Here is a 23,551-nt window from a genome sequence, read left to right on the forward strand (position 1 = left end):
ACAATGAATTACAATTCAGTTCATATCGAATTTTTACTCAAATGAATGGAATATAATGACAGACCATAGAATATAAAATATTATTGTTCTATACTCAAAGTACACGAAAAGAGCGTAGAAATAGGGGGATACTGGGGGTAATTACACGGTGTTCCTAAATTGGAGATACAAATGAAAATGACAGATTTCCGGATCATTTTAAGAAAAAAAGTCCTATAATATGGGTCCCCAAACATTTTGTTTTGAGATACATGTGTTGAAGTTTAAGTTTTTTTCCCGTATAAACTTCCCTTCACAAGATATTTAATATGAATTGGCCATAGATATTCCAGTTTGAAGTTTTCACCATGTGATATGCTAATTTTGAATGCAAATCTACAGGGTGATATATTTTCTGGAAAGATGCCTGCTTCCTTCCTCCAAAACTATATTTTGGTGAATGGCTGTTAGTTTAGAAAAATGTATTAAAAAAACTCTGGTCCAGTACTACACTTTTTGGTTTGTTATAGTTTTGTCGTATCTGCTATCGATTTCGAGAAAAAATCTCTAGTAATCCTCAGGAAAATCCAAATTATTATAAAGATCCAGCTAGTAAGCTCTAATGAATACATTAATTTTAAGTTTTGGTATTTATTTACCTAATTTGTAGCGAAGATTAATAAATATTTGATAAACTGTACGACACACTAGAAACAACCTGTATATTGAAAGCAAAGCGTTTGTGGGCTCATATTCATGAAACTTTTTTTTCTCAAAATTATCCAAGTAATTTCTCATTTTCCTTCGTAACTCTTATTTGAGAACACCCAGTATAAGGTAAGAACAACCGAATTAGTAACAACAAAAATTATTTCGAGTAATTTGGTTCAAACTTCTTTTTCTAACATTACAGATAGAATAAAAGTTATCGTCAAAAATTTTGTTTCGATTATCCCTCCCCAAGAAAAAAAAATCTACGCCCTTGGTTCACAAGAGTCGAGAATTGAGAGAAATGTCAAATGTAAACGATGTATGCGCCATCTGAAACAGACCGCGATCTCTCGAAATCAAGTAGGTATAAATCTGAAAAATCTCCCGTTTATATATATATATATATATATATATATATATATATATATATTATATATATATATATATATATATATATATATATATATATATATATATATATATATATATATATATATATATATATATATATATATATATATATATATATATATATATATATATATATATATATATACCTATATATATATATATATATATATATATATATATATATACCTATATATATATATATATATATATATAAAACTCCTACCTGAAAGAGAACGAAAAAATTAAAACATATTTCGATAAGGGTTACTTACCTGTCCATAGGCTATTGTCATCGCTGAGTGGTGGTGCATGTGCAAATCCTGACAGAGCCGAAACGTCGGAACCTGTAGAAGAGAGTCTCGATGAGAAATGGAGACAACAATGGCAAGCGAAACCTCTGCATGGGCGGTTTTACGCAAATCTGCACCAGCCAGAGGTTGATATTAAAACTTCCAACACTTACCTGACACAAGGATACCTCTTTCCCCAGACAGAGGGCACCTTCCTGGCCATTCAAGATCAGGTGGTTCCAACACGGGTCTACACAAAACATATTATGAAACAAAACATAGAATCAACCAAATGTAGACTCTGTAACCAGGAAGAAGAATCGATACAACACCTCTCATCGGGATGCTCAACTATAGCCAGCACAAAATACCTAAATAGGCACAACAACATGGGCAAGGTGGTACACCAACTCATATGCCTGAAAGAACGACTTGTCCCACATTTCACTCCGCACCATGTGTACAGTCCACAGGCCCTGCTGGAGAACAACGACACCAAGATCTATTGGGATATCCCAATAATAACCGATCAGAGTGTGGAAAACAACAGACCTGACGTGGTGGTATGGGATAAAAAGAAAAATAGTGCCATAATCATAGACTTTGCAGTGCCTCTAGATCAAAATCTCGGAAAATCCTATAGAGAAAAAGTGGCAAAATACGAGACACTGGCAAGGCAAATTAAGATAATGTGGAATTTGCAGAGAGTGGAAATAAAACCTCTCATCATAAGCTGTAATGGGCTCGTCCATAAGAAAACCGTGCAGCATCTGCAGGAACTCCAGCTTCCCAACAATGCTATCTGTTGGATGCAGAAGGCCGTTGTACTGGGGACGGTTAACATCATCCGCCAGGTGCTTTACTCCTATTGAAGGTGACGACAGGATTTTTACCTTGGTGCTCCCACCCGGTTGATCCTATATAACCACGAAAGTGTGAAGGGGAAAAAAAAAAATATATACTTGTTCTATGAATAACAGTTCGACAGACGGGTGTGAACTTAGAATATAGATAGACAGATATTAATGTTCTAAGGGTGTGAACCTAGCAGACCGTTTGACGGAAACACCCGAACGCGGTCACCAGTGGCGTACTGACAAAAGCCAAAATTTGTATTGAAATAACGTTACAACATGCAATAGAGGACATGAGGATTTCGGAGTTCATGATTTTGAAGCGTAACAATGAAATAGTATACAGAAAAATCAATTATAGAATTTATTTCTGGAAATTAATGAGGTTTTAATTCATAAATATCTACATTTCTCTATTTCAGAAACTATTTGTCGGAGCATAATCATATTTGGAATGTGAAGACATTATACCGATATAATTGACCACTGAAAAAATCAGCGACTCGCATAGGGATACAGGGGTTGATTTGTCATCCCTTATATCCGAAAATTTTATAAGTCGGGAACCGTTCGCCGAAGCATAACCATATTTGGCATGCGGGTTCATTATTCCGATATGATTAACCACTGAAAAAATCAGCGACTCGCATAGGGATACAGGGGTTGATTTGTCATCCCTTATAACCGAAAATTTCATAAGTCGGGAATCGTTCGCCGGAACATGACCATATTTTGCCTTCGGAATCGTTATTCCGATGTGATTAACCTCTGAAAAAATCAGCGACTCGCATAAGGAAACAGGGGTTGATTTGTCATCCCTTAAATCAGAAAATTTCATAAGTCAGGAACCGTTCGCCGGAGCATAACCATATTTGGCATGCGGAATCGTTATTCCGATCTGATTAACCTCTGAAAAAATCAGTAACTTGCAAAAGGACACAAAGCTTTTAAAACTTTATGAAACTTTCAATCATTGACTCGATAGATTCTTTTTTTAGGATTTTTTCAGAGGTTAAGATTCGGAATAACGATTCCGCATGCCAAATATGGTTATGCTCCGGCGAACGGTTTCCGACTCATGAAATTTTCGGATATAAGGGATGAAAAATCAACCCCTGTATCCCTATGCGAGTCTCATATTTTTTCAGAGGTTAATCACATCGGAATAACGATTCCGCATGCCAAATATGGTTATGCTCCGGCGAACGATTCCCGACTTATGAAATTTTCGGATATAAGGGATGACAAATCAACCCCTGTATTCCTATGCGAGTCGCTGATTATTTCTGTGGTTAATCATATCGGAATAACGATTCCGCATGCCAAATATGGTTATGCTCCGGCTAACGGTTCCCAACTTATGAAATTTTCGGATATGAGGGATGGAAAATCAACCCCTGTATCAGTAAATTACCGATAGACTGCCAAAAAGTACTTCCTTACTAACCTCAAGCCAGAATTTTTATCGATATTTACTTCTAGTAAATTTTATGTTCTGAACTATAGAATAAACACAAACACTGAATAATGAATTTTTTTATAGAATGATGTTTCTCTATGAAATACTGGTGCAAATTTTGAAGTTTGACTCTCTAAGGAAGAAACGGTTAAGAAGAAGAAAACTTAAGGTACAATCTTCTATATTCTCTTATTCTAACCAAAAAGGTTCAAACGGTTCAACTGACAGGTTATGATAATAATGTGTTTTTACTTTTAATCAACTATTTATTAGTTGTGTCTGAAAATGACTGGAAAAAACAAGACTAATTTAGGAAAAGCTTTACAGAAAAAAATTAATCCTAGGAATCAACAACGTGGAGATAAATCGAAGGTAATTAAATTATGTCCAAGTCCTTCACTCGTTTAATTTCGTGTGGTTTGGTCCTCGTATAAAATAGAGAATCCTTAAATTCTCAATAGAATATAGGTTGTGGGCTCTATATCATAATTATTTTTTACTAAAGTATGGCCTTCATGGTTTTATACTTGTGTTACTGATTATTTAGATCCAACCTATATTCTATTCAGATTATACCATTATGTATGCTTATACAAATTATTTTAGCTATATACTACAGAGCTTAAAGATGGATATGAATGGGGACGGCTCAATCTCCAATCTGTTACAGAAGAATCTTCTCTTCAAGAATTTATGTCAGTAGCTGAGTTAGCCAGAACTGAATTCAAAGCAGAAAAACTCAATTGCAAGACTGTTGCTCCAGATGCATATTTAGTTGGTCTCTCAAATGAAGATACAACAAGAATAAAGAATTTTCATGAAGATAACAAACAGTTTTTAAGAATTCCTAGAAGGTAAAAAATATAAATATAATAATATAATATTAAGTTAAATGTATTCCTAACCCTTAAGTAGCAAAAATTTGCTGGTACAGAGTATAATTTTATTAAATCAAACCAGTTATCTAATCTAATCATCAGATTTATTATTCTATTGGAATACACAAGCATATTTTAGCTATTTCTTTGGCTAGATTTCACATATTTAATATAAATCAATAAATTAATTTCAATGCAACATTTTAATAATAATAATTCAATAATATCATACATATTATCTTTTTAAATATCCAGGCCTAAATGGAGTGCAGAAACCTCTCCGGAAGAATTAGATGAAAAAGAAAAAGATGGTTTTTTGGAATGGAGAAGATCTCTAGCACTCTTCCAACAAAGTAATGATGTAGTAATGACTCCATTCGAAAAGCAATTGGAATTTTGGAGACAGCTATGGAGGACTATAGAAAGAAGTGATGTTATTGTTCAAATAGTGGATGCGAGAAATCCACTCCTTTTTCGCTGCGAAGACCTTGAAGCATATGTTAAGGAAGTTTCAGAAAATAAAATTAATTTGCTGTTAGTAAATAAAGCTGATTTTCTAACTGAAGCACAAAGAAAATCGTGGGCTAATTATTTTTCATCTATCAATGTGAGAGCCATATTTTTTTCAGCGACTTTAGAAAAAGAATTGGAAAATCATTCTAACAATCAAAGCGAAGAATCAAATGATGATGAAGAATCTGAAGCTGTGAAACAGGAACCTGTAAATGACATTGAGGAAAAACTCAAAAACTTGGAAATTGCTGTAGGAGAAACTGCAGAAAAACTTGATAAAATATTAAGTACTCTAACAATTCCTGAAGATAACTGTGATGATAGCAGTATTAACTCGAGTAATATATTCTCCCAAAAGCAACTGATAGAATTATTCCGAACTATTCATACAGGCCCAAAAGTAAAAGAAAATATAACAACTATTGGTTTTGTGGGATATCCAAATGTTGGTAAAAGTTCAACTTTGAATTCTTTATTGAACGAAAAAAAAGTTTCCACTTCTAGTACTGCTGGTAAAACAAAGCATTTGCAAACCATTTATTTGGATACTGATATTTTATTATGCGATTGTCCTGGATTGGTTATGCCTTCTTTTGCTTTCACAAAAGCAGATTTAGTTATAAATGGTATTTTAAGAATTGATGAGATGAGGAATCATGTGCCTCCCATAACATTAGTTGCATGTCTTATTCCAAGACATGTTATAGAAGATACATATAATATTATGATACCAAAATTAAGTGAGGAATTAGATAAACCACCAACTGCAGAAGAAGTATTGAATGCATATGCATGTAAGTAACACACAAATATTAATTTAAAAAAAAAAAATAAGGCTTCAACAAAGAGCAACCATAGACCAATAAGACTATAGCCCCTTTGGTTGTCATCGATGTTGGGTTGTTCATAAGAGAGAAACCGATCTATTGTTACTGACCCCAGTTGTCACAAGATTTCCCGATTGGCTTAGACTTCTGCCAATCTAATGTTCTTATTAATTTTTTCAGAATTAAATACATAAGAATGCCTGCCTCTATAATATGTATTACAGGTTATTTTGAAGTCAATATTCTATCTTTGTTTTGATTTGTGGGAAAGGGGAGATGAGGAGAGGTGATGGTTAGTTATGATGCTTACAATTTTGAAAGCAAATCAAAGATTATCTTTCTTGTTTAGATGCCTTTTCCATATCTTTTCGAAAGCTTTAGCTTGTTTTTATTCACCTCAAAATGTTACCATTGCAACTGCATAGTTTTGACATTTTCAGATATTTCTGGACGCCCACTATTAGCAAAAGTATACTTATCTTTAGTTACTTTCAGAATCATACGCATAATAACATAACAAACTCCCTTCTCTCCTCACCTTCCTTTGCACACAAATAAAAAAAACAAGATAGACTATCATTGGCTTCACAACAAACTGGACTATTATAGAAGACTCACATAGTCTTACTCTAATTTTATTTGTGCTAGTAAAATATTGAGTGGGATGAACTTCTAAATTGAGATTCAGAAAAGACATTTAATTATTCAATTCACTTCCAATAAAGGACCAGTACCTAATGTTTTTCTAAGATTCAATATTTTTCAATGGTATTGAAATGGATAAGTAACAAATAAGATGAGTTCAAACATGTTTACTAACCATTCGGTCAGTGACAACATGAGAAATGAATTTTACAAGCTAATTATTTCATGTCCTTCAAAAATCAAGTAATACATATTACCTTGGATTTCGAACCTAGTACTATTGAAATCTCATTCCTGAGTTTCAGCTTCTTTTTTGAAGAACCTCAATATTATTAACCTTTTTTTATTTATTTTTTTGAGACTGTGCATGGTGTTGAAGCTGTATATTGAAATATTTGTTAAGAACGATTCGTGTTGATATTTCTTTTTAAGATTTCAGAGGATTTATGACTGCGAATGGTCAGCCAGATAATGCACGAGCAGCAAGATATATTTTGAAAGATTTTCAAAAGGGCAAGCTCCTGTATTGTTATGCACCACCTGATATACCCCAGGAATCTTTTCATTCTTGGCCGGAAAAGAGAAGACAATTCCCTAAACATATTCCAGCGAAAACACTGAGAACTCTAGGGGTAAGTAATAAGATGAATTACAAACTAAATGAATATTAGGTAGAAATTGTTCCTAATATATTATTCAACATCATCCTATCAGCATAAGGCAGTGGGTATAATAATAATATGTTTTTATTATGTGAATATTACATTTCAGCAACATTAAACACAATAAAAAACAAAATCGTTTCAAGTAGTAATATAATTAGTAGGCCCTGGTGCCAGTAATGTTTTTGCTGTTTAAGGGTCAACAATAAAGATTATTATTATTATTATTAATAAACGTCAATTTGGAATGCTCAGCCTAAAAATTCGTTGATATACGGTTCAAGTTTCAAATTTTGGCTTAGTTTAGCAGACCTGGGTAATTTATTGTATTATTTATACAACTGTGAAATGCTCCCTTTTCTGTCAGCATTAATATGTACTTTGGGAAATTATAGTCCCGCGTTCTGGTGTTTCGAACTGCTTGTGGAAGGTATGCTTCAAGTAAATGTTTATTTTGGTATAGGAAGAGGACACATTCCTGAATATATACCCCCTACACAGTCAAGATTTTATTTTCTTTGAATTTACCCCTACAGAATTGTCTATAGTTGATCCTGGCAAGTAGTCTCAAGGTTCCTTTTTGAGTAATGAAGAGGTGCTAAGTTTCGCCATTGCTTCCATAGAATATAATTCTATAGAGATCTATGAGATTCAAAGTTTGCATGGTAAATGGTTTTTGAAGTTTCTTGGTTCAAATATTTGGACAAGGCTCTGGTTGTATAACAGGTGCTGTTGAGTTTTTGGTTGACATGAGTTATATAACTTTCCCATTTCAATTGGTTATCGACGAGGACTCCAAGATATTTCATATTTTCTTCCAACTCCTCATCTTATCATTAATTATAAGTATAAATATTCAAATATTTTTCACGAGTCTTTGCGATTCTCAAGAGTTTTCCGATTTTCTTGAGAACGTCTGTTTCTCGGCCGTAATAATCATTAATATAGTACCAGGATGGATTGTGGTACTTGGGTTTCGAATACGGTGGCAAATAGTAATACATAATCAAATTTCGATTCTTGCGTTTGGTTCGATTTTGACTTTCAGATCTGGTAAATTGATTCATAAATAAACCAGCTGATAATTTAATGAAACTCAAATTTTGAATATATCATATCAAATTTATTTTACTAAATACAACCAAATAAAAAAAGTTTTTTAACTGCCCTGTTGTTGAATTCTTCTAAGTGCTTCACGATGAATGCTCATCATCGCCAAACCGTTAAGTCGACTCTTAATCATCGAACTCCTTAGCTAAGCCTTAATTCTTCGCAGGGTGCTGAATGATCTCTTCACAGTGCAAGTAATGCAGTGTTAAGTAAGGAATAATTATAGACCTTCTTCAGTACACAAATGGGCTAGTGGGTGGTTGGTTGCTCCTGTGAATTTGTCTTTCGATAGTCCGGGGCAGTACTTCTAATTCTTTTTCTAGTCCGAGCTTTCCGGCGTTAGTAAAGGCATCTTTCATTATTTCCTCAGTTACTTTTTCTGTATCGTCACGGTGAGTTTTAATCATTTGCAAAAATTTTTTCATGTGCTGTGAAGCCCTGAATATATCAAGGCTTGGATTGGAGAACCTTCACCACAGGCTGTAACAAAGTTGATTATTTTTCTATTAAAGCAAGGCCAATAAAAAAAGCATATTTTGAAGCAGCGGCGTGGAGCTGGAAAGCATTCTTTCGTGTGGCATTGTTTCCATCTCGGGAGAAAGTTTTTACAGTCTCCATTATCGTATTATTCTTCTTAAATTTTCTATAATTCAGATTGCAAGAGGCTCAAAATTGTTAAAATTGAAAAAAGAATTGAACGGTCATATTTACGGAAACTCTGCACAGATTTTGCCCATCAACGAATTGTGGCATTCGAGATCTGAACCTAGCCTGAAAAATTTTAAGTTTCTAGTTTTTTTCGTTCGGCTTATCTTGTTTACGGACGAACCGATTCGAATTTGAGGAGGAATTCTAATTCGTGAGTCGAATCAGTGACCATCTTAGAGAGGGGGGGGGTTGCAGTGGCCCCCCCTGCCCCCCTTGGCGACGCCCATGACTACAATACAGTCTTATCCGAAATAATGTGGACCAAAGGGGTTTCGGATAATCGAAATTTCGGTTGATCCGATTTTTTTTTTCGAAAAATAGGAGTTTAGGATGTGTATATCATAAGATCAACTCAAAAACATTTATTAAATATTTAACTTGAATTCATGTATTAGTATGAAAATAACATCAATAAATAATTTGTTTAATTTTTATAACTCAATTATTTTTAATAGTATGTACCATACAACAATATTTACTAGAAATAGAATCTTGAGTGAGGAACATATTTTGCTTTATCTATAAAAAAATAAGAACTGACGTCATATCTTTTTGTTAGATGATAGGTAACTGAAATAACATCATTAAAAATACCGTTCTCGAAAATATGTAAAAGCTTTTCCTACTAGCGTTTCGAAAGTATTACTCTTCACACGCATTGACGTTTGGAAAGTAGTACTTTTCCAAATTCCTGCGGGAAAAAGCCCTGCTATTCACTTGAGTAGTTAGGGTTTTTTCCGCACGCAAATATTAAAGAGTCCCATCAATCATAAAATTTTGGTATGTCTCTATGCGCCAATCATAAAATTCAAACGAAGAATAGTTATTTATAATACAAGTGCAGAAGGCATTGATATTCTTCCACGAGTTCAAAATTCAAAAACGAGCCACGAAGTGCCGAGTTTTGGAATGAACGAGTGGTAGAATGAGCCTTCTGTACGAGTATTATACATTATTTTCTCTAATTCATTGCATTTTTATTGAAATTAATGAAATATTTTCATAAATATCATTTAGTGATTTTTGCATTGAAAAATGTTGGTTGGCAGAACTGATTTCTTTAAGGCAAATTGATGAATTGACAGATAAAGCCGTGGCGGAAAGTTCGGAGTACCAACATATAATAATGAAATATAACCATGAAAACTGTGCGTTTCTGATATATTCTCGCACGATTTTGTTCTACAAGATGTGGAAGAATGAACGGAATAACCACAGAATTAGAGGAATATAATTTCTTATAACGGTATCAAGACGAAAACTCTCCGTGAAAGTGTTTCATTTACGCTAGTAGGAAAGATATTGTTCCTAACTCATGTGGAAAGTGTCTTTTCTCTAATTCTGTGGTTATTCCGTTCATTCTTCCACATCTTGTAGAACAAAATCGTGCGAGAATATATCAGAAACGCACAGTTTTCATGGTTATATTTTATTATTCTATGTTGGTACTCCCAACTTTCCGCCACAGCTTTATCTGTCAATTCATCAATTTGCCTTAAAGAAATTAGTTCTGCCAACCAACATTTTTCAATGCAAAAATCACTAAATTATATTTATGGAAATATTTCATTAATTTCAATGAAAATGCAATGAATTAGAGAAAATAATGTATAATACTTGTACAGAAGGCTCATTCTACCACTCGTTCATTCCAAAACTCGCCACTTCGTGGCTCGTTTTTGAATTTTGAACTCGTGGAAGAATACCAATGCCTTCTGCACTTGTATTATAAATAACTATTCCGCACTCGACAGCTTGCAACGGCAGTCTCTGGCGGAAAAGTATCACTTTCCACACTTGTTAGAAAAATAAAAATTATTAGATTGGAAATATATTTAGAATTTGAGTGGTTTAGTTTTTTTAGTCTTTTCTGTTAAGAATAAATCAAAAACATTCAGGTTCAGTTTCAGAAAATGTTGCATTTTGTAGAAACGAATAAATTGTAGATCATGTGTTGCAGGCCCATGACACAGTGGAAGAGAGAGAAAAACGATGTGACGCAAGTGGAGCAATGATAATGGGCAAGAAAGTAAATTTGTAAGTAAAAATTTCTTCATTGTAATCTACCTTGAATTAGTCAATTTGAAAGTAGTTATATCTTTTTGAAATAAAGTAATAAGTCGATATATCAAATACTTGTGATTAGATATGATGTGACTTTTCATCAGCATTAACAATGAATAAGCAAAATATACAGTGAATTATTATTATTTTTTTTTCATTTCTCACTAAAATTTATTATTTTATCTATATTAAATTTTTGAATTATCAAGAGATTTAAGAATAATCTTGATAGAAGCAGAGAAAATACTCACTGACACGAGTGAGGAGCTTTTAAGCGCTCGTCATTCATGTGCCAATTGTTCTCTTGGAGACCACGTATCTACCTATATTCAATAGTTATGTGGTTCCCAAAGATTGCAATTCGTCCATGAATAAACGAGCTCTCAAAAGCTCCTGACTCCATTTTTCTCCTTCTTCCCCCATTTTTTCCTTCTATGTATATCCGTTTTCTCAAGAAAATCACATTTCGTATAAAAGGTAAAATTCTATGGTTTCATGAATGGGAAGAGTTCAAAAGCTACAAGTCGGTGCTTTTCTTGATTTTATTTTACATAAAATCCGAAATTTGTTCTGATTGTTTCTTTTTTGTTTTGTTTATGAAACGTCATAGAGGGACCTACAGGGGGAATCAGAGGAAGGCTTGGTTGTTCGAATTTAATGTGGCGGCAAGATTTTCGGCGAGCTTCGCATCCTACGCTTTAGGGATTCTTAAATTTCTAAGCTGTATTTTATTGAAGTGTATAGAATAGATAGATAATGATTCAATAATATAATATGATTTAATAATAATAATATTTTTATTATCTTACAGAGCTGCATATTCGGATTGTGAAAAACCCTGGAAAAAATATAACAAACAAAAAAATAAGAATAAGAGAGAGAAACTGCGAAAAGTTTATGCTCACTTGGACCAGCACTGATCAATAATATTATTTTCAAAAATGTTCTACTTCAAAAAAATTTCGAGAAAGATAAAAAATTATTCTGCGAAACAATTTGTTAACATAAATGTTTTAAATTGCAGATGTCAAATAATCTCAATGAAAAGTAAAATGTCTAAAGTTTAAAAGTCTTGTTGTATATCAAAACATCTTTAAAAATGTGCAAAATAAATAAGATATTTTTGTTTTATAATATTTTTATAGACTTTCATTCATTTGAAAAAAATAAAGACATACCCTCAAGGAGAAGTGATAACCGTAGACACGTGTTTCGGGTTTTCGGCGCCATTCAGTACTGAGAAAAAACGTTTGTTTGTTGTTCCTTTCAATTGTTGCTCATCCTGACACTTTTTCACGGTACTGATGAGGTCCGAAAGCCCGAAACACGTGTATACGGCTAGCACTTCCCCTTGAGGGTATGTCTTCTTTTTTACTTGTTTTATGAACAATTCCCTCGTTACCCTTTCCGCATGATTATTGTTACTGGACTCTGTTGCGCATGTATCTATAGCTTTCTTGTTCACGCGATAAACGAAATGATATCAATCTGGGGAAAATAGACACTTCAAGGAACAACTTTTATCTATTAAGGTAAATGTCCCAATTATCGACACAATAGTGTTCTAGTGAAAATGACAAAAGGGTTTTCTAATACAGAGACAATTTTTATGTAGTTGCAATATACATTTTCCTATTCTTTGAAACTTCAGTTTCAATGTACAGAAAAAACGAGAATCATGGAATAGTGAAAATAGTTTAAATTAAATAAATAAGAACACAAGGGAGGGAGGGAGCATGGTCCAGGCCAGGAGAGAGGTCTCAATAGGAAAATCAAACCCACCACATCTCAATAATCCATGGAATGAAGTGTTACACTTTACAATATCTTTTAAAAATGAAAAAATACATATATTTCTGGTATACATGCATCACTCAAGTACCTACATTGAAGAAAATCTATTGGTGAAGGCATCCCAATTCAAGTACTCAATAATAATAGGAGATTTAAACATGACTAACCGGAAGAAAAAGCAACTGAATAACTTTACCAAAAACTCTGACTTTGTTGAAATAAGAATTCCACCTACCTTTTTAATGGAAAATAACCCAGACAGTACTCCAGATAGGATTATTTGCACCAAGAATATTTTAAATAATATAAAAAACATTGAATTAACTCCAGACTTGGGTTCCGACCACCTGGCAGTAGAATTCTCCCTGGACCTGGAATGTAGCCCTATGACATACCCCATGGAAACAAAATATAACTTCTCAGCTTGTAAAATCAAGAAGGTAAATGAAAAAATGCGCGGAATGATAAAACCAGAAACACCTATAACTCCAGATTATATTTCATGGTTCACAGAACAACTGTCAGACACAATCCTAGCACAAACTCCAAAAATCATAGTCGGATATCACAACCAGAAAATTCCACCATATATTTTGAGGCTTATAAAGATCAAAAAACAATTATATAGAGAAATTCGCGAGAACAGCGACCCCAACCTAAAAAGAAAATTTAATGCCCTAAATAAAGATATCCATAAACTCATAGGCAACTATCGATCTCATAAATATTTGGAGGCATGTAAGGAAATTGAATACCAGAAGGGAAGAACTTACTGGAGATCAATAAAAAAACTTTCAAAGTATAACTCGCACAAAATCACGGAACCAATTGAAGTTAATGGAAAACCAGTTACCAAAGATCAGGAAATCGCCGATGCCTTCTCAACCTACTTCCAGAAAATTTTTGAAGTATGTGAAGATCCGACATTCGAGGTCAACCACAGGGAACAAATTGAGGATTGGTACAAAAATATTTTTCCTACCCTAAGAATTGATGATGATATCACACCTATAGATCAAAATGAATACTTCGAAGCCCTAAATCATGGTAAAAACACTGCTCCAGGATATGACAATATTCCCAGAAGCATCCTAAAAAGGCTAGATCTATCAATACATCTTGAAATAATCCGAATCTACAACTATTGTATTCAGGAGTCTTGTTTTCACAAAATTTGGAAAAGGGGACTATTAATCACAATCTCTAAATCAAAGGCAGACACCAGGAGGCTCGAAAACTACAGACCAATAACCCTACTCCCAGTAATTGGAAAGAACCTTGAGAAAATAATCAAATCTAGGATGATGAAAATACTAAGCCACAAGATTCCCAATTTCCAATTTGGTTTCAAACAGAAAACATCGACTATCCACCCATTGATCATACTTACTCAAAATGTTCAGAGCAAGAGAAAACAGGGTCATCATTCTGCGGCAATATTTATGGACATACAAAAAGCTTTCGACAGCACTTGGCACTCAGGACTCATATACAAACTCCATAAGCTTGGATGCCCAGTATATATGCTGAGAATAATAAACGACTTCCTTAGCAATAGGTCTATACAAGTTAAAATAAAAAACGCATTGTCCAACGAATTCTCCCCAAAGCAAGGTCTTCCGCAAGGCTCTCCACTGTCACCATACTTGTATAATTTATATTGCTCAGATATCAACGACACAGAACGCGCGACCAGGATGAGTTCATATATTTTACAGTTTGCCGATGATACCACCCTAATTGCACACGGTAAAACTATATCGGACACGATGAAAAGACTGGAAGAGATCAAGGAGAAGATGACCCAATGGATGAACAAGTGGAGAATAAAAACAAACCCCAAGAAGACAAAATTTATTCTATTTTATCACAAGATCCACCATAACTCGCCCACAATTACTCTGGAAAATACTACATTGAAGCCTGTAACAAACTGTAGATACCTCGGCATGATAATTGATAGTAAACTCAACTTTAAGATGCACATCAACTCCACCAAACAAAACACTATCACGAGAGCCAGTCACTTCAGGTCACTCACTTATAAAGATCAAGGCATAGATACAAAAACAGCGTCAAACATCTACAAAATGATCTGCAGACCTCTTCTTGAATATGGCCATCAGATTCTAGGTTCATGCAACAAAACTACCATGAGAATTATTGAGGTGGCGGAACGAAACAGTCTACGGAAAATAACCAAGTTGAGACATCCCAACAATCCACTCCACAATCCGTCCAACCAGTACTTATATCAAAAAACCCAAATAGAACCAATAGCCGACAGGATACATAGACTGAATAAGAAATTTATTAAACAACAACACAACCTAAATATAATTGAGCCACTTGTACATCAGATGTCCCCCCTGCAGGTCTCCAAAAGAAAACTACCTGAACTACCTCTATTCGAACACTTGCTGAACCAAAGATGAAGAACGCAACACACTCTCTTTTAATATACATACAATGAATTCACTCACCTCAAAAACTAAATTCTTTTTTTTTTTTAATTTACATTTTTATACTTTGTAAAATAAGACTTTGTATATGGGCAGGAAGACCTAGGTCGCTAGCCCTTTGAAACATTGTTTCAATAAAGTTTTTCTTCTCTCTCTCTCTCTAAGAACACAACGCAGATGTCCCAATGATCGACACCCGAATAATATGAATAACCAATCATCGATATGTGAGAGGAGCAATGATCGACACTGGCAAATCGAAGACGGGTATACGTGATATATTTATATATACATAAATTGTGAATGAAACAGTATAGAAAAACATATCTCAATTTATAATGAAACAGAAAGGTAGATATATTCTCAAATAAACTTGAAAAACAAAAAAAAGACTGGCACACAATCTATCCCTTATTTCAAGTTTTCTGTGTATTTTTAGTTTTTTTTTCGGTAATTTTCTCTCTTCTTTTTTCTGCACTGTCTCTTTTTAATTTTTTTTTCTACACAGTCTCTCTTTTTTTCTATTTTTGCTGTGATATATATATGCCTTCTTGCATTAACATTGAATGCAACTGTGCAGATTGTGTGTGATGCTTTAGATCGTGAACATTTTTTGATAAGTGCTCCTGAGAATTTCAGTTATTTGGTAACGTAGACTGCGAATTTAATTTCAAAATTTCGTGAAATCTTCGGCGCAACCTGCTTTACAGTTGATTTAAACTTTCCTTCTATTGGGTATTTCTGTTTTTCTGCAATCCTTAATTTTTCCCGTTGTTGAATTACCTGCAGTTCGACAGCATATGCTCTTGTCTTCAGATGTGATTGTTTAGGCAGGATACACCTGCGGACTTCTCTCCTTTCATTTTGTTTCCTGTTCATCAGATCTGAAGAATGCCTTGTCACAGTTGTTGCAAAGCCATCTTACAGAGTGACGAAAGTGTTCTATGTCATTCTTGTGGGCATGTTTTTCACATTGCATGTGCAAATATAACAAGCACCGATCTTAAGACGCTGCTCGAACTTAATAAAAAATGGTCTTGCCATTATTGAACTTCATCCAGAAGAAATAAAAGATCCAATTCAACCTCTTCAGTCTCCTAGTCAGTTCCGTCTCAGCAGGCTCAGGTAACTATGAGAGAGTTTCACCTTCTTATGGCAAAGCTTGACAATCTCTCTTCAAATATATCTTGCATGAGGGACGATATTGAGTCCATTAATTCTAGTCAGCTTCAGCTCTCGATTGAGGTGGCAGGTTGCAGCGCTAACATAGTACAACATGATCGGATTCTCGCAGACCACGCTCGTCAGGTGGAAGCTCACACTGCTCAGCTTTCTTCCCTCGATAATGTTGTATCCTTGATCAGGACACAGATTGAGCGAATGAGTAACTTGACCCCTCACGAAGGCCAAAATAACCCAACTTCGGCCAATGAACATTATGTTGAAATTGAGGAGCGTAGCAGAAGGTCAAGGAACATTATGGTCTATAACTTGCCTATAGAAAACGACATCATCTGTGAATCATATGCTAGCTGAAATTGATCCAAACCTCAAAGCCATTAAGGCCGTAAAGGTTGGCAAGAGAAATGCTTCTGATACCTCCCTGAAGATCACGATGGAAAGTTCTGAGTCAGCAATCAAAGTCTTGAAGATAATAAACAAAACTTCAGATAAAAGTGTAAAACTTCACTCGGACCTTACTTCCATGCAGATCCAACACTTGAAAGATTTACGCAAGGAAATAAACTGCCGTAGTTCTAATGGAGAAGATCTCACTATAAAATATTTCAACGGAGTTCGTAAACTTGTAAAATCATCAAAAAACAATATACGGGATCCCTTGGTGCTGCAGGGGGGGGAGCTGAGTGAAGTTATAGTATATTATCAGAATATGCGTAGTATAAGGGGTAAATCTAAGATGTACGAGTTCTATAAAAATGTTAGCATCTTTTCTTATTATGTTATTATTCTAACTGAGACGTGGCTCGATCAATCTATTGAGAATTCTTAACTTCAGATACATAATAATTATAATATTTATCGTTGTGATCGTTGGCATAAATCAAGTTCTAAAAAGGTGCCCTGCTGGCTGTTAAAAAGTGTCTTAGATCTGAAATTATTGTTACTCGTAATGAGAACGTGGAGGATTTATTTGTCTTAGTCCGTGGTACTTAAAGTGTTTTGTTCGGTGCAGCATACATGCCTCCTTTGCTTGGTGTTGAATATTTTGAAAGTCATTGTTCCAACTTTGAACATGTCATGGAATCTGTCAAGCCGGACTATGTAGTTATAGCCGGTGATTATAATTTAAGTAATTGTGTGTGGGTGAATGACGATTTGGGTGTTGGTCTTGGTGGTGTGAGCGATTTGCGTGCTCAAGCTCTGTTTGATACCTTCGGGTTTTATTCTTCACCAGGCAAATGCAGTAGAAAAGGTTCATGGCAATGTGTTGGACTTGGTTTTCACTCAACAACACGATGCCGTAGTTGATTGTGCGATTGATGTTCTTTCCAAATTGGATGCACATCCTGCACTTTCGTTTACTTTCGAGTTCTTCAGTAATGTATTAAATGAGTATGAGATCTCTGCATATAATTGCAGGAATGGCGACTTTGAGAGTTTGAATGTCTATTTCAGTTCAAATTGATTGGGTTAATTCGTTGCCGTTTGATGCTCCTGTTGATTTTCTGGTAGATACTATTTACAATTATATTTACGAGGGTATTAATGTGTTTGTCTCTAAAACGCTTTTGAAGATAACTAAATTTCCTGTATGGTATTCATACGACTTGAAGCAGCTTGTATTGGAGAAGAAAAAATTTCATAAAAAATATCTAAGTCTTGGGATGATTATCTTGTGTTCTGCAATCTGCGAACCCAATGTAAGTCGCTTGCTAATTCTTGTTACGCTTCCTATGTTGATCGGGTGGAGGGCCATATAAAAAATAATGTTAAAGCCTTTTGGAATTTTTTTAATGGAAAACGTCATGATGACGATATTCCTTCTGAAGTACTGTATGGTGAGAGTTTGCTCAACAGTGATCGGGACATTGCTAACGGATTCGCAAATCATTTCCAGTAAGTTTTTGCTGCGGCCTCTTATGCATCTTCTGGGATGACGCAGGGCGACTCCACTTCTTGTTGTGATGTGGGTGGTATCTTGAAACTTGAATTGACCGAGGTTCTGCGGAAACTTAATAGCTTGGATATTGATAAGGGTCCGGATCAAATTCCCACTATTCTTTCACGTAGATGTTCTTCATCCCTGGCTTTACCTCTTCCAATAGTCTTCAACAGATCTCTTGAATCCGGTACCTTCCCATCCAAGTGGAAGGAAAGCTTTGTCAAGCCTATTCATAAATCAGGAACTAAACTTAGTGTAAGTAACTATCGCCCTATTTCCATCATAAGTGCCATACCTAAGTTGTTTGAACTCCTGGTGTATGATAGAATCTATGAGAATATTTTGCCTGGTATATCTCATCGGCAACATGGTTCCTTGAAATGCAGAAGTATCGAAACTAATTTGATACATTTCACGCAGTACTCCATTGATGCGTTGGAGCGTGGGCGTCAGATTGAGGTCATATATATCGATTTTTCGAAGGCGTTTGACTCTGTCGACCACTCAATTCTTTAATCTAACTTCTCCAATTTGGAATATGGGGTGCTCTTCTCAGATGGTTGTCGTCGTACTTTGGGTTTAGGACTCAATTTGTTAAGATTAGGGATGCATTATCTGACGGAATTCTGGTAACTTCTGGTGTTCCTCAGGGCAGCCACTTGGGTCCTCTACTATTCCTAATTTTTCTAAATGATATATCCAGTTGTTTTTGGCATTTTCTATTCTTGATATTTGCGGATGATCTCAAAATTTTTCTTGCAATTGACAATATAGGGGACGCTCGCAATATCCAGGCTGATCTTGACAGATTGGTGAAATGGTGTGAATATAATGGACTGCACTTTCTCATTGTCTGATCATTTCCTTGAAAGAGTAGATCAAATCAGAGATTTGGGTGTACTTTATGACTGTAACATGAGTTTCAAGCCTCATGTTGATTGTATTGTAAAAAGAGGTGTAAAGTTGCTTGGATTCATTATCAGACACTCGCAAGATTTCCAGTCGGAGGAGACACTTAGGTATCTTTTTGTGACGTTTGTTAGGCCGACTTTGGAATTCGCTTCAGTTGTGTGGTCTCCTTTACCTACACAGACTCTGAGGGGATTGATAAGGTTCAGAATATGTTTCTTATGTATATTTCCTTTCTCCTTGGCATTGAGAGGATACATTTTTCAGCTTCGCTCATGAGATCTACAATCGATCTGCCCTCATTGTTCCTAAGACGCAAGCGTGGAGATGTAAAATTTTCTAAAGTTGATTTGTGCGGCACTAAACTGCCCTGATCTGCTTGAGCTTTTCAGCTTTCTGGTTCTTCCTAGGCGAACCAGAGGTAGAACTATTCTTCATATCCATAGTTATAAATATAATTACTCTAAAAACTCTCCTGTTCCAAGGATTAGCAGTCAGGTCAACGTTGCATCTGTCTTGACTTTTTTGATCGGTCTTTTTCGGGGTTAAGGGAGGATATATATCAGGCGATCGTTGCGTGAACTTTGTTTTTAAATTTTTGAGACACTTTTCTTTTTCTTTTTTTTTGTTCTGCCTTTCGAGTTTCGCCTCAGTTTAAATTTAAATTTTGTATAATATGTGTTGTTTGCTGTTATGAAATGCTTTTCGCCATCATTTTTGCTTTTGCTTATACTGAAATTTGTGAATCTTGTCAATTTCATTGTGTTCCACACTGTTATTCGTGTTATTTGTTATTATTGTATAAAAGGGTATAACCCGTTTATTTCATGAAATTATTAAATAAACTGCATTTAATTTTCCCTTTGTTTTTGGTAGTTGTTTTTATTTCTGAAGAAGGTCAAAACAAAGCATTCTTGAAAAAAAGGAGATATTTTCTTCTCCGGAAAAGAAATCAGACATCAACAAACTTTTCTTATACACTTAATTGATGTTTTTTCTATTGAAACTTGATGATTTAATTTTTCCAGCGGACACGGCATTTTTCTTGTCTTCTTCTGTATACTGTAACCTTTTGACCATTTTGGAAATGTTTTTGTGATTGGAAATTAAATATAGCTAATAACCATCACATGAATGATCCGATTCTCGACATTCTTGAAAAAATGGTCACAAAATCATAAAACAGAGTCATAATCGAATGTCGATTGATATTGGGGGAAATTTCCAATATTTTTCGAACTGGATATAATAACAGAACTTGAATAATAATCAATAATTTTCTTGTCAAATTGATGATTATTCAGTCTTAGTTATCGACACCATTTATCGACATGAAGTTGTACGTTGTATCGACACCAAAATTTGTTGTACTCCTATTTGATAACTTGACGAAAAACAGCTTGTCGATAATTGACCATATTCACCGTCGCCATATTGTTATGCGACAATACCAACTACCCAGTGTTCCCAACGGAGAAATATTGAGTTTACTAGAAAAATACCGCTAATATCAAAAATACTATCAGCCATAGAGATTATTCTTCCACTGACCACTTCCAAAAATAGAGCGAAGCCTTCATTTATACACTCGGCCGCAGTTAATTTGTTCATAAAACCACCTGTATCTTTGGAGGATATCCTCTAAAGATATGTGTCTACTTTCTTCAACGGTTCGTAACTCCGTTGAAGTAGCAGTGAGTAGTTGTGGTGAGTAGAGGGTTGTAAATCCACTACAAACCAAGTAAAACTCGCGGTGGAGTTAAAATGATTTATTAACGTGAAACTTTGAACAAAAGAATGTTGATGATAATTACAATGAGTATGGTTTTTATATTAGTTGTGACGACACACAGTTTTCGTCATTGACCGCCTTTCGGAGTTGCTGGAATCTGCAAATTTCGCATATTATTCGGCCTAGATATGGTATTGAGTTCATGAGGTCGATAACTGCTCCCTAATAATTTTCCATGGAATTTGAATTTAAATGTGATTTCCTCTGAATATTCCTCAATGTTTAATTCACATTAAACATACTCCGGGGGGCCCTTGAAGTGATGAAGGCAGCTTTCAGCATTGTGGTCGTCCTGTTTACTATGACACCCGATTCCAGGTAGTTGTTGTGGGCATAGTAAGGTGTCAGGTTTCTTGAAGTAATACTAAACTAATGTTGTGTTTTGAGTTTGAACTCGGGAATAAATAGGTTCAAGTTCAAAACGCGATGCACTTTCGGCAGGCCTTTGGCTTCTCGGTGCTGGTTGAGGTATTTCCCTGGTCGGTGATTCCTCCTTGCTGGTTTTTTCGTAGCGTGCTGTGAATTTTTTCATCCCTACGTAAATAGTGATTGCTATAAGTATGACAGCAAGTGTAGTTGCAAAGCTTGTAATGGACGTATGAAGAGTTACGCTCTTCCAGGGAGTTTCGGATTGGCTATCTAAATCGTTCCGGTCAATGAGAAGTTGATCCAGCATATCCGGGGCTTTCCAAGAAGGCTCGAGTGCTATGTCCGGGTTGTCCTTTTCATTTTTGAATGAAAGAATGTAAGGGGGCACCTCTTTGTTGAACGTGGTTATAATGGATGTTTCATCTCTCGTGTGGGCGTGCAGGGTGCTTTTCTTGGTTTGAATAGTACATCCTGATGTAGAATGAATAACTCCAGTTCCATTCAAGGTTGTGTCCTCTCGTTTTCCGTCGCATATTACGGCAATTCTTCGGGGATTATTGGCTACGAAAAGCCAGGTATTTTCCTTGCGTAATTCTTTCCATTTTATGTCACTAACTTGTATATTGGTTTTTCTGCACGTTGACTTGTCCGTGCGATTGTAGATTTCGTCAATTATGCAATTCGGATCATTTTCCATGTCTCTAATTATGGACGGGTTGAGAATATATTCATTTTGGCTGATGCGTATAGCTTGTTCGAACTGTTCGCTGCTGAGCTCGAAATACTTTTGCACATTGTACTCCATCGCTAGGTATGGGTGGCTTATGTAGATCTCAATGAACGTATCGTTGGTGATTTTTCTTGGGACAGCTGTAGTCTGAACTACGTCGAAATTTTGGCTGTAGATAATATGGAAAAATACTTGAATATTCATTTCATTCTGTGAACGGGACATCCTCAAGTTTGCCGTTGGCTGTTCTATAATGGTGAGCTGGGATGGTAGTTTCGCCGCTGCCTTTTGTATTTCTCTTCGGATTTCACTAGTGCTCAAAAATTCAGAAATGGTACTTTTGTGAACCTGGACGTCCATTAGTTTCTTGTACTTGAGCTGCAACTCCTGAAGGTAATTCTGAGCGAGTTGTAATATGGTTAGTGAGTGTATGTTTAGATCGTGGTGGTCAGTAGAGTGAAACCATGCGTTCATTTGATTCACTACTTTCAGCCCTTCGTTGAACTTCTTCCGAAAACTTTCGAATTTCAGATTAATCCTTTTTTCTGTTTCCTCAATAGTGGCCACACTCGATATCATCAGCTTGGATTGTTGATTTACCGTATGAATAAGTCTGTGTTGATTTTCGTCCAGGGAGTTTATGTCTCTGTAGACTTCATCGTTCACCCCGAACACTGACGTCATAAATTGACCGAATAATCCTCGTTTCAGTCTGGGGGAGTTTTCTAAGCTATCCATGGCCATTGTGATTTCTCTTTTCATTTCTAGAAGATGGTGAGTGAATTCTGGACAATGTGCGCTTTCTGATATGCCCTTTGTAAGCACACACAATTTGTTGAATTCTTCTACGGTACGATTTACGTTCTGTCGATCCTTTTCCATTTGAGCGTATGGGAATTTCAGCTCGAGTCTGAATTTTCCTCCGTTTGTGTAGCCATGCCCCAAGTGTTCGATATATAATCCAGGTTTGAGTTGCTGTATGGTGTAGTTTGCTTGTGTCACCGCAATATTGCTACAAATGAGCAGAGTAGTGAGAAAAGTGCTTATGCGCAGAGAGCTCCTGTTTTCTTTCTTCTTATCTGATGACCCTTGGCAGTTTTCTTCCTGTCGAACGGGTAATTTGCATATTTTGGTGATGGGCCGTTTGAATTTCTTCTTTTCCGCAGTCGTCACTGTCACTACTCGTACCAATCCATCACTTCCAGGGTGACATTCTGTTATTTTCGCTAGGGGCCACTTATTTGGGTTGATATCTTCTTG

At 35.4% G+C, this 23,551-nt stretch overlaps 1 protein-coding gene across 2 annotated transcripts; it reads left to right on the forward strand.

Annotated features, from left to right (window-relative positions):
- Positions 1-3,901: 3,901 nt before the first annotated feature.
- On the forward strand, positions 3,902-12,240 carry LOC123680594 (large subunit GTPase 1 homolog). Of its 2 annotated transcripts, none has more exons than XM_045618574.1 (6): positions 3,902-4,076; positions 4,311-4,558; positions 4,838-5,889; positions 7,000-7,199; positions 11,008-11,084; positions 11,923-12,240. In XM_045618574.1, exons 1-6 carry the CDS (start codon positions 3,990-3,992, stop codon positions 12,029-12,031), a joined length of 1,773 nt encoding a protein of 590 aa, XP_045474530.1. In that variant the 5' UTR covers positions 3,902-3,989; the 3' UTR covers positions 12,032-12,240. The 2 variants fall into 2 exon arrangements, with proteins under 2 accessions (XP_045474530.1, XP_045474531.1); XM_045618575.1 differs by having other exon boundaries at positions 3,930-4,076; positions 4,375-4,558.
- The last annotated feature ends 11,311 nt before the right edge of the window (positions 12,241-23,551 follow it).

The sequence above is a fragment of the Harmonia axyridis genome, chromosome 5, assembly GCF_914767665.1.
Source record: "Harmonia axyridis chromosome 5, icHarAxyr1.1, whole genome shotgun sequence".
NCBI classification, from domain to species: Eukaryota; Metazoa; Arthropoda; class Insecta; order Coleoptera; family Coccinellidae; genus Harmonia; species Harmonia axyridis.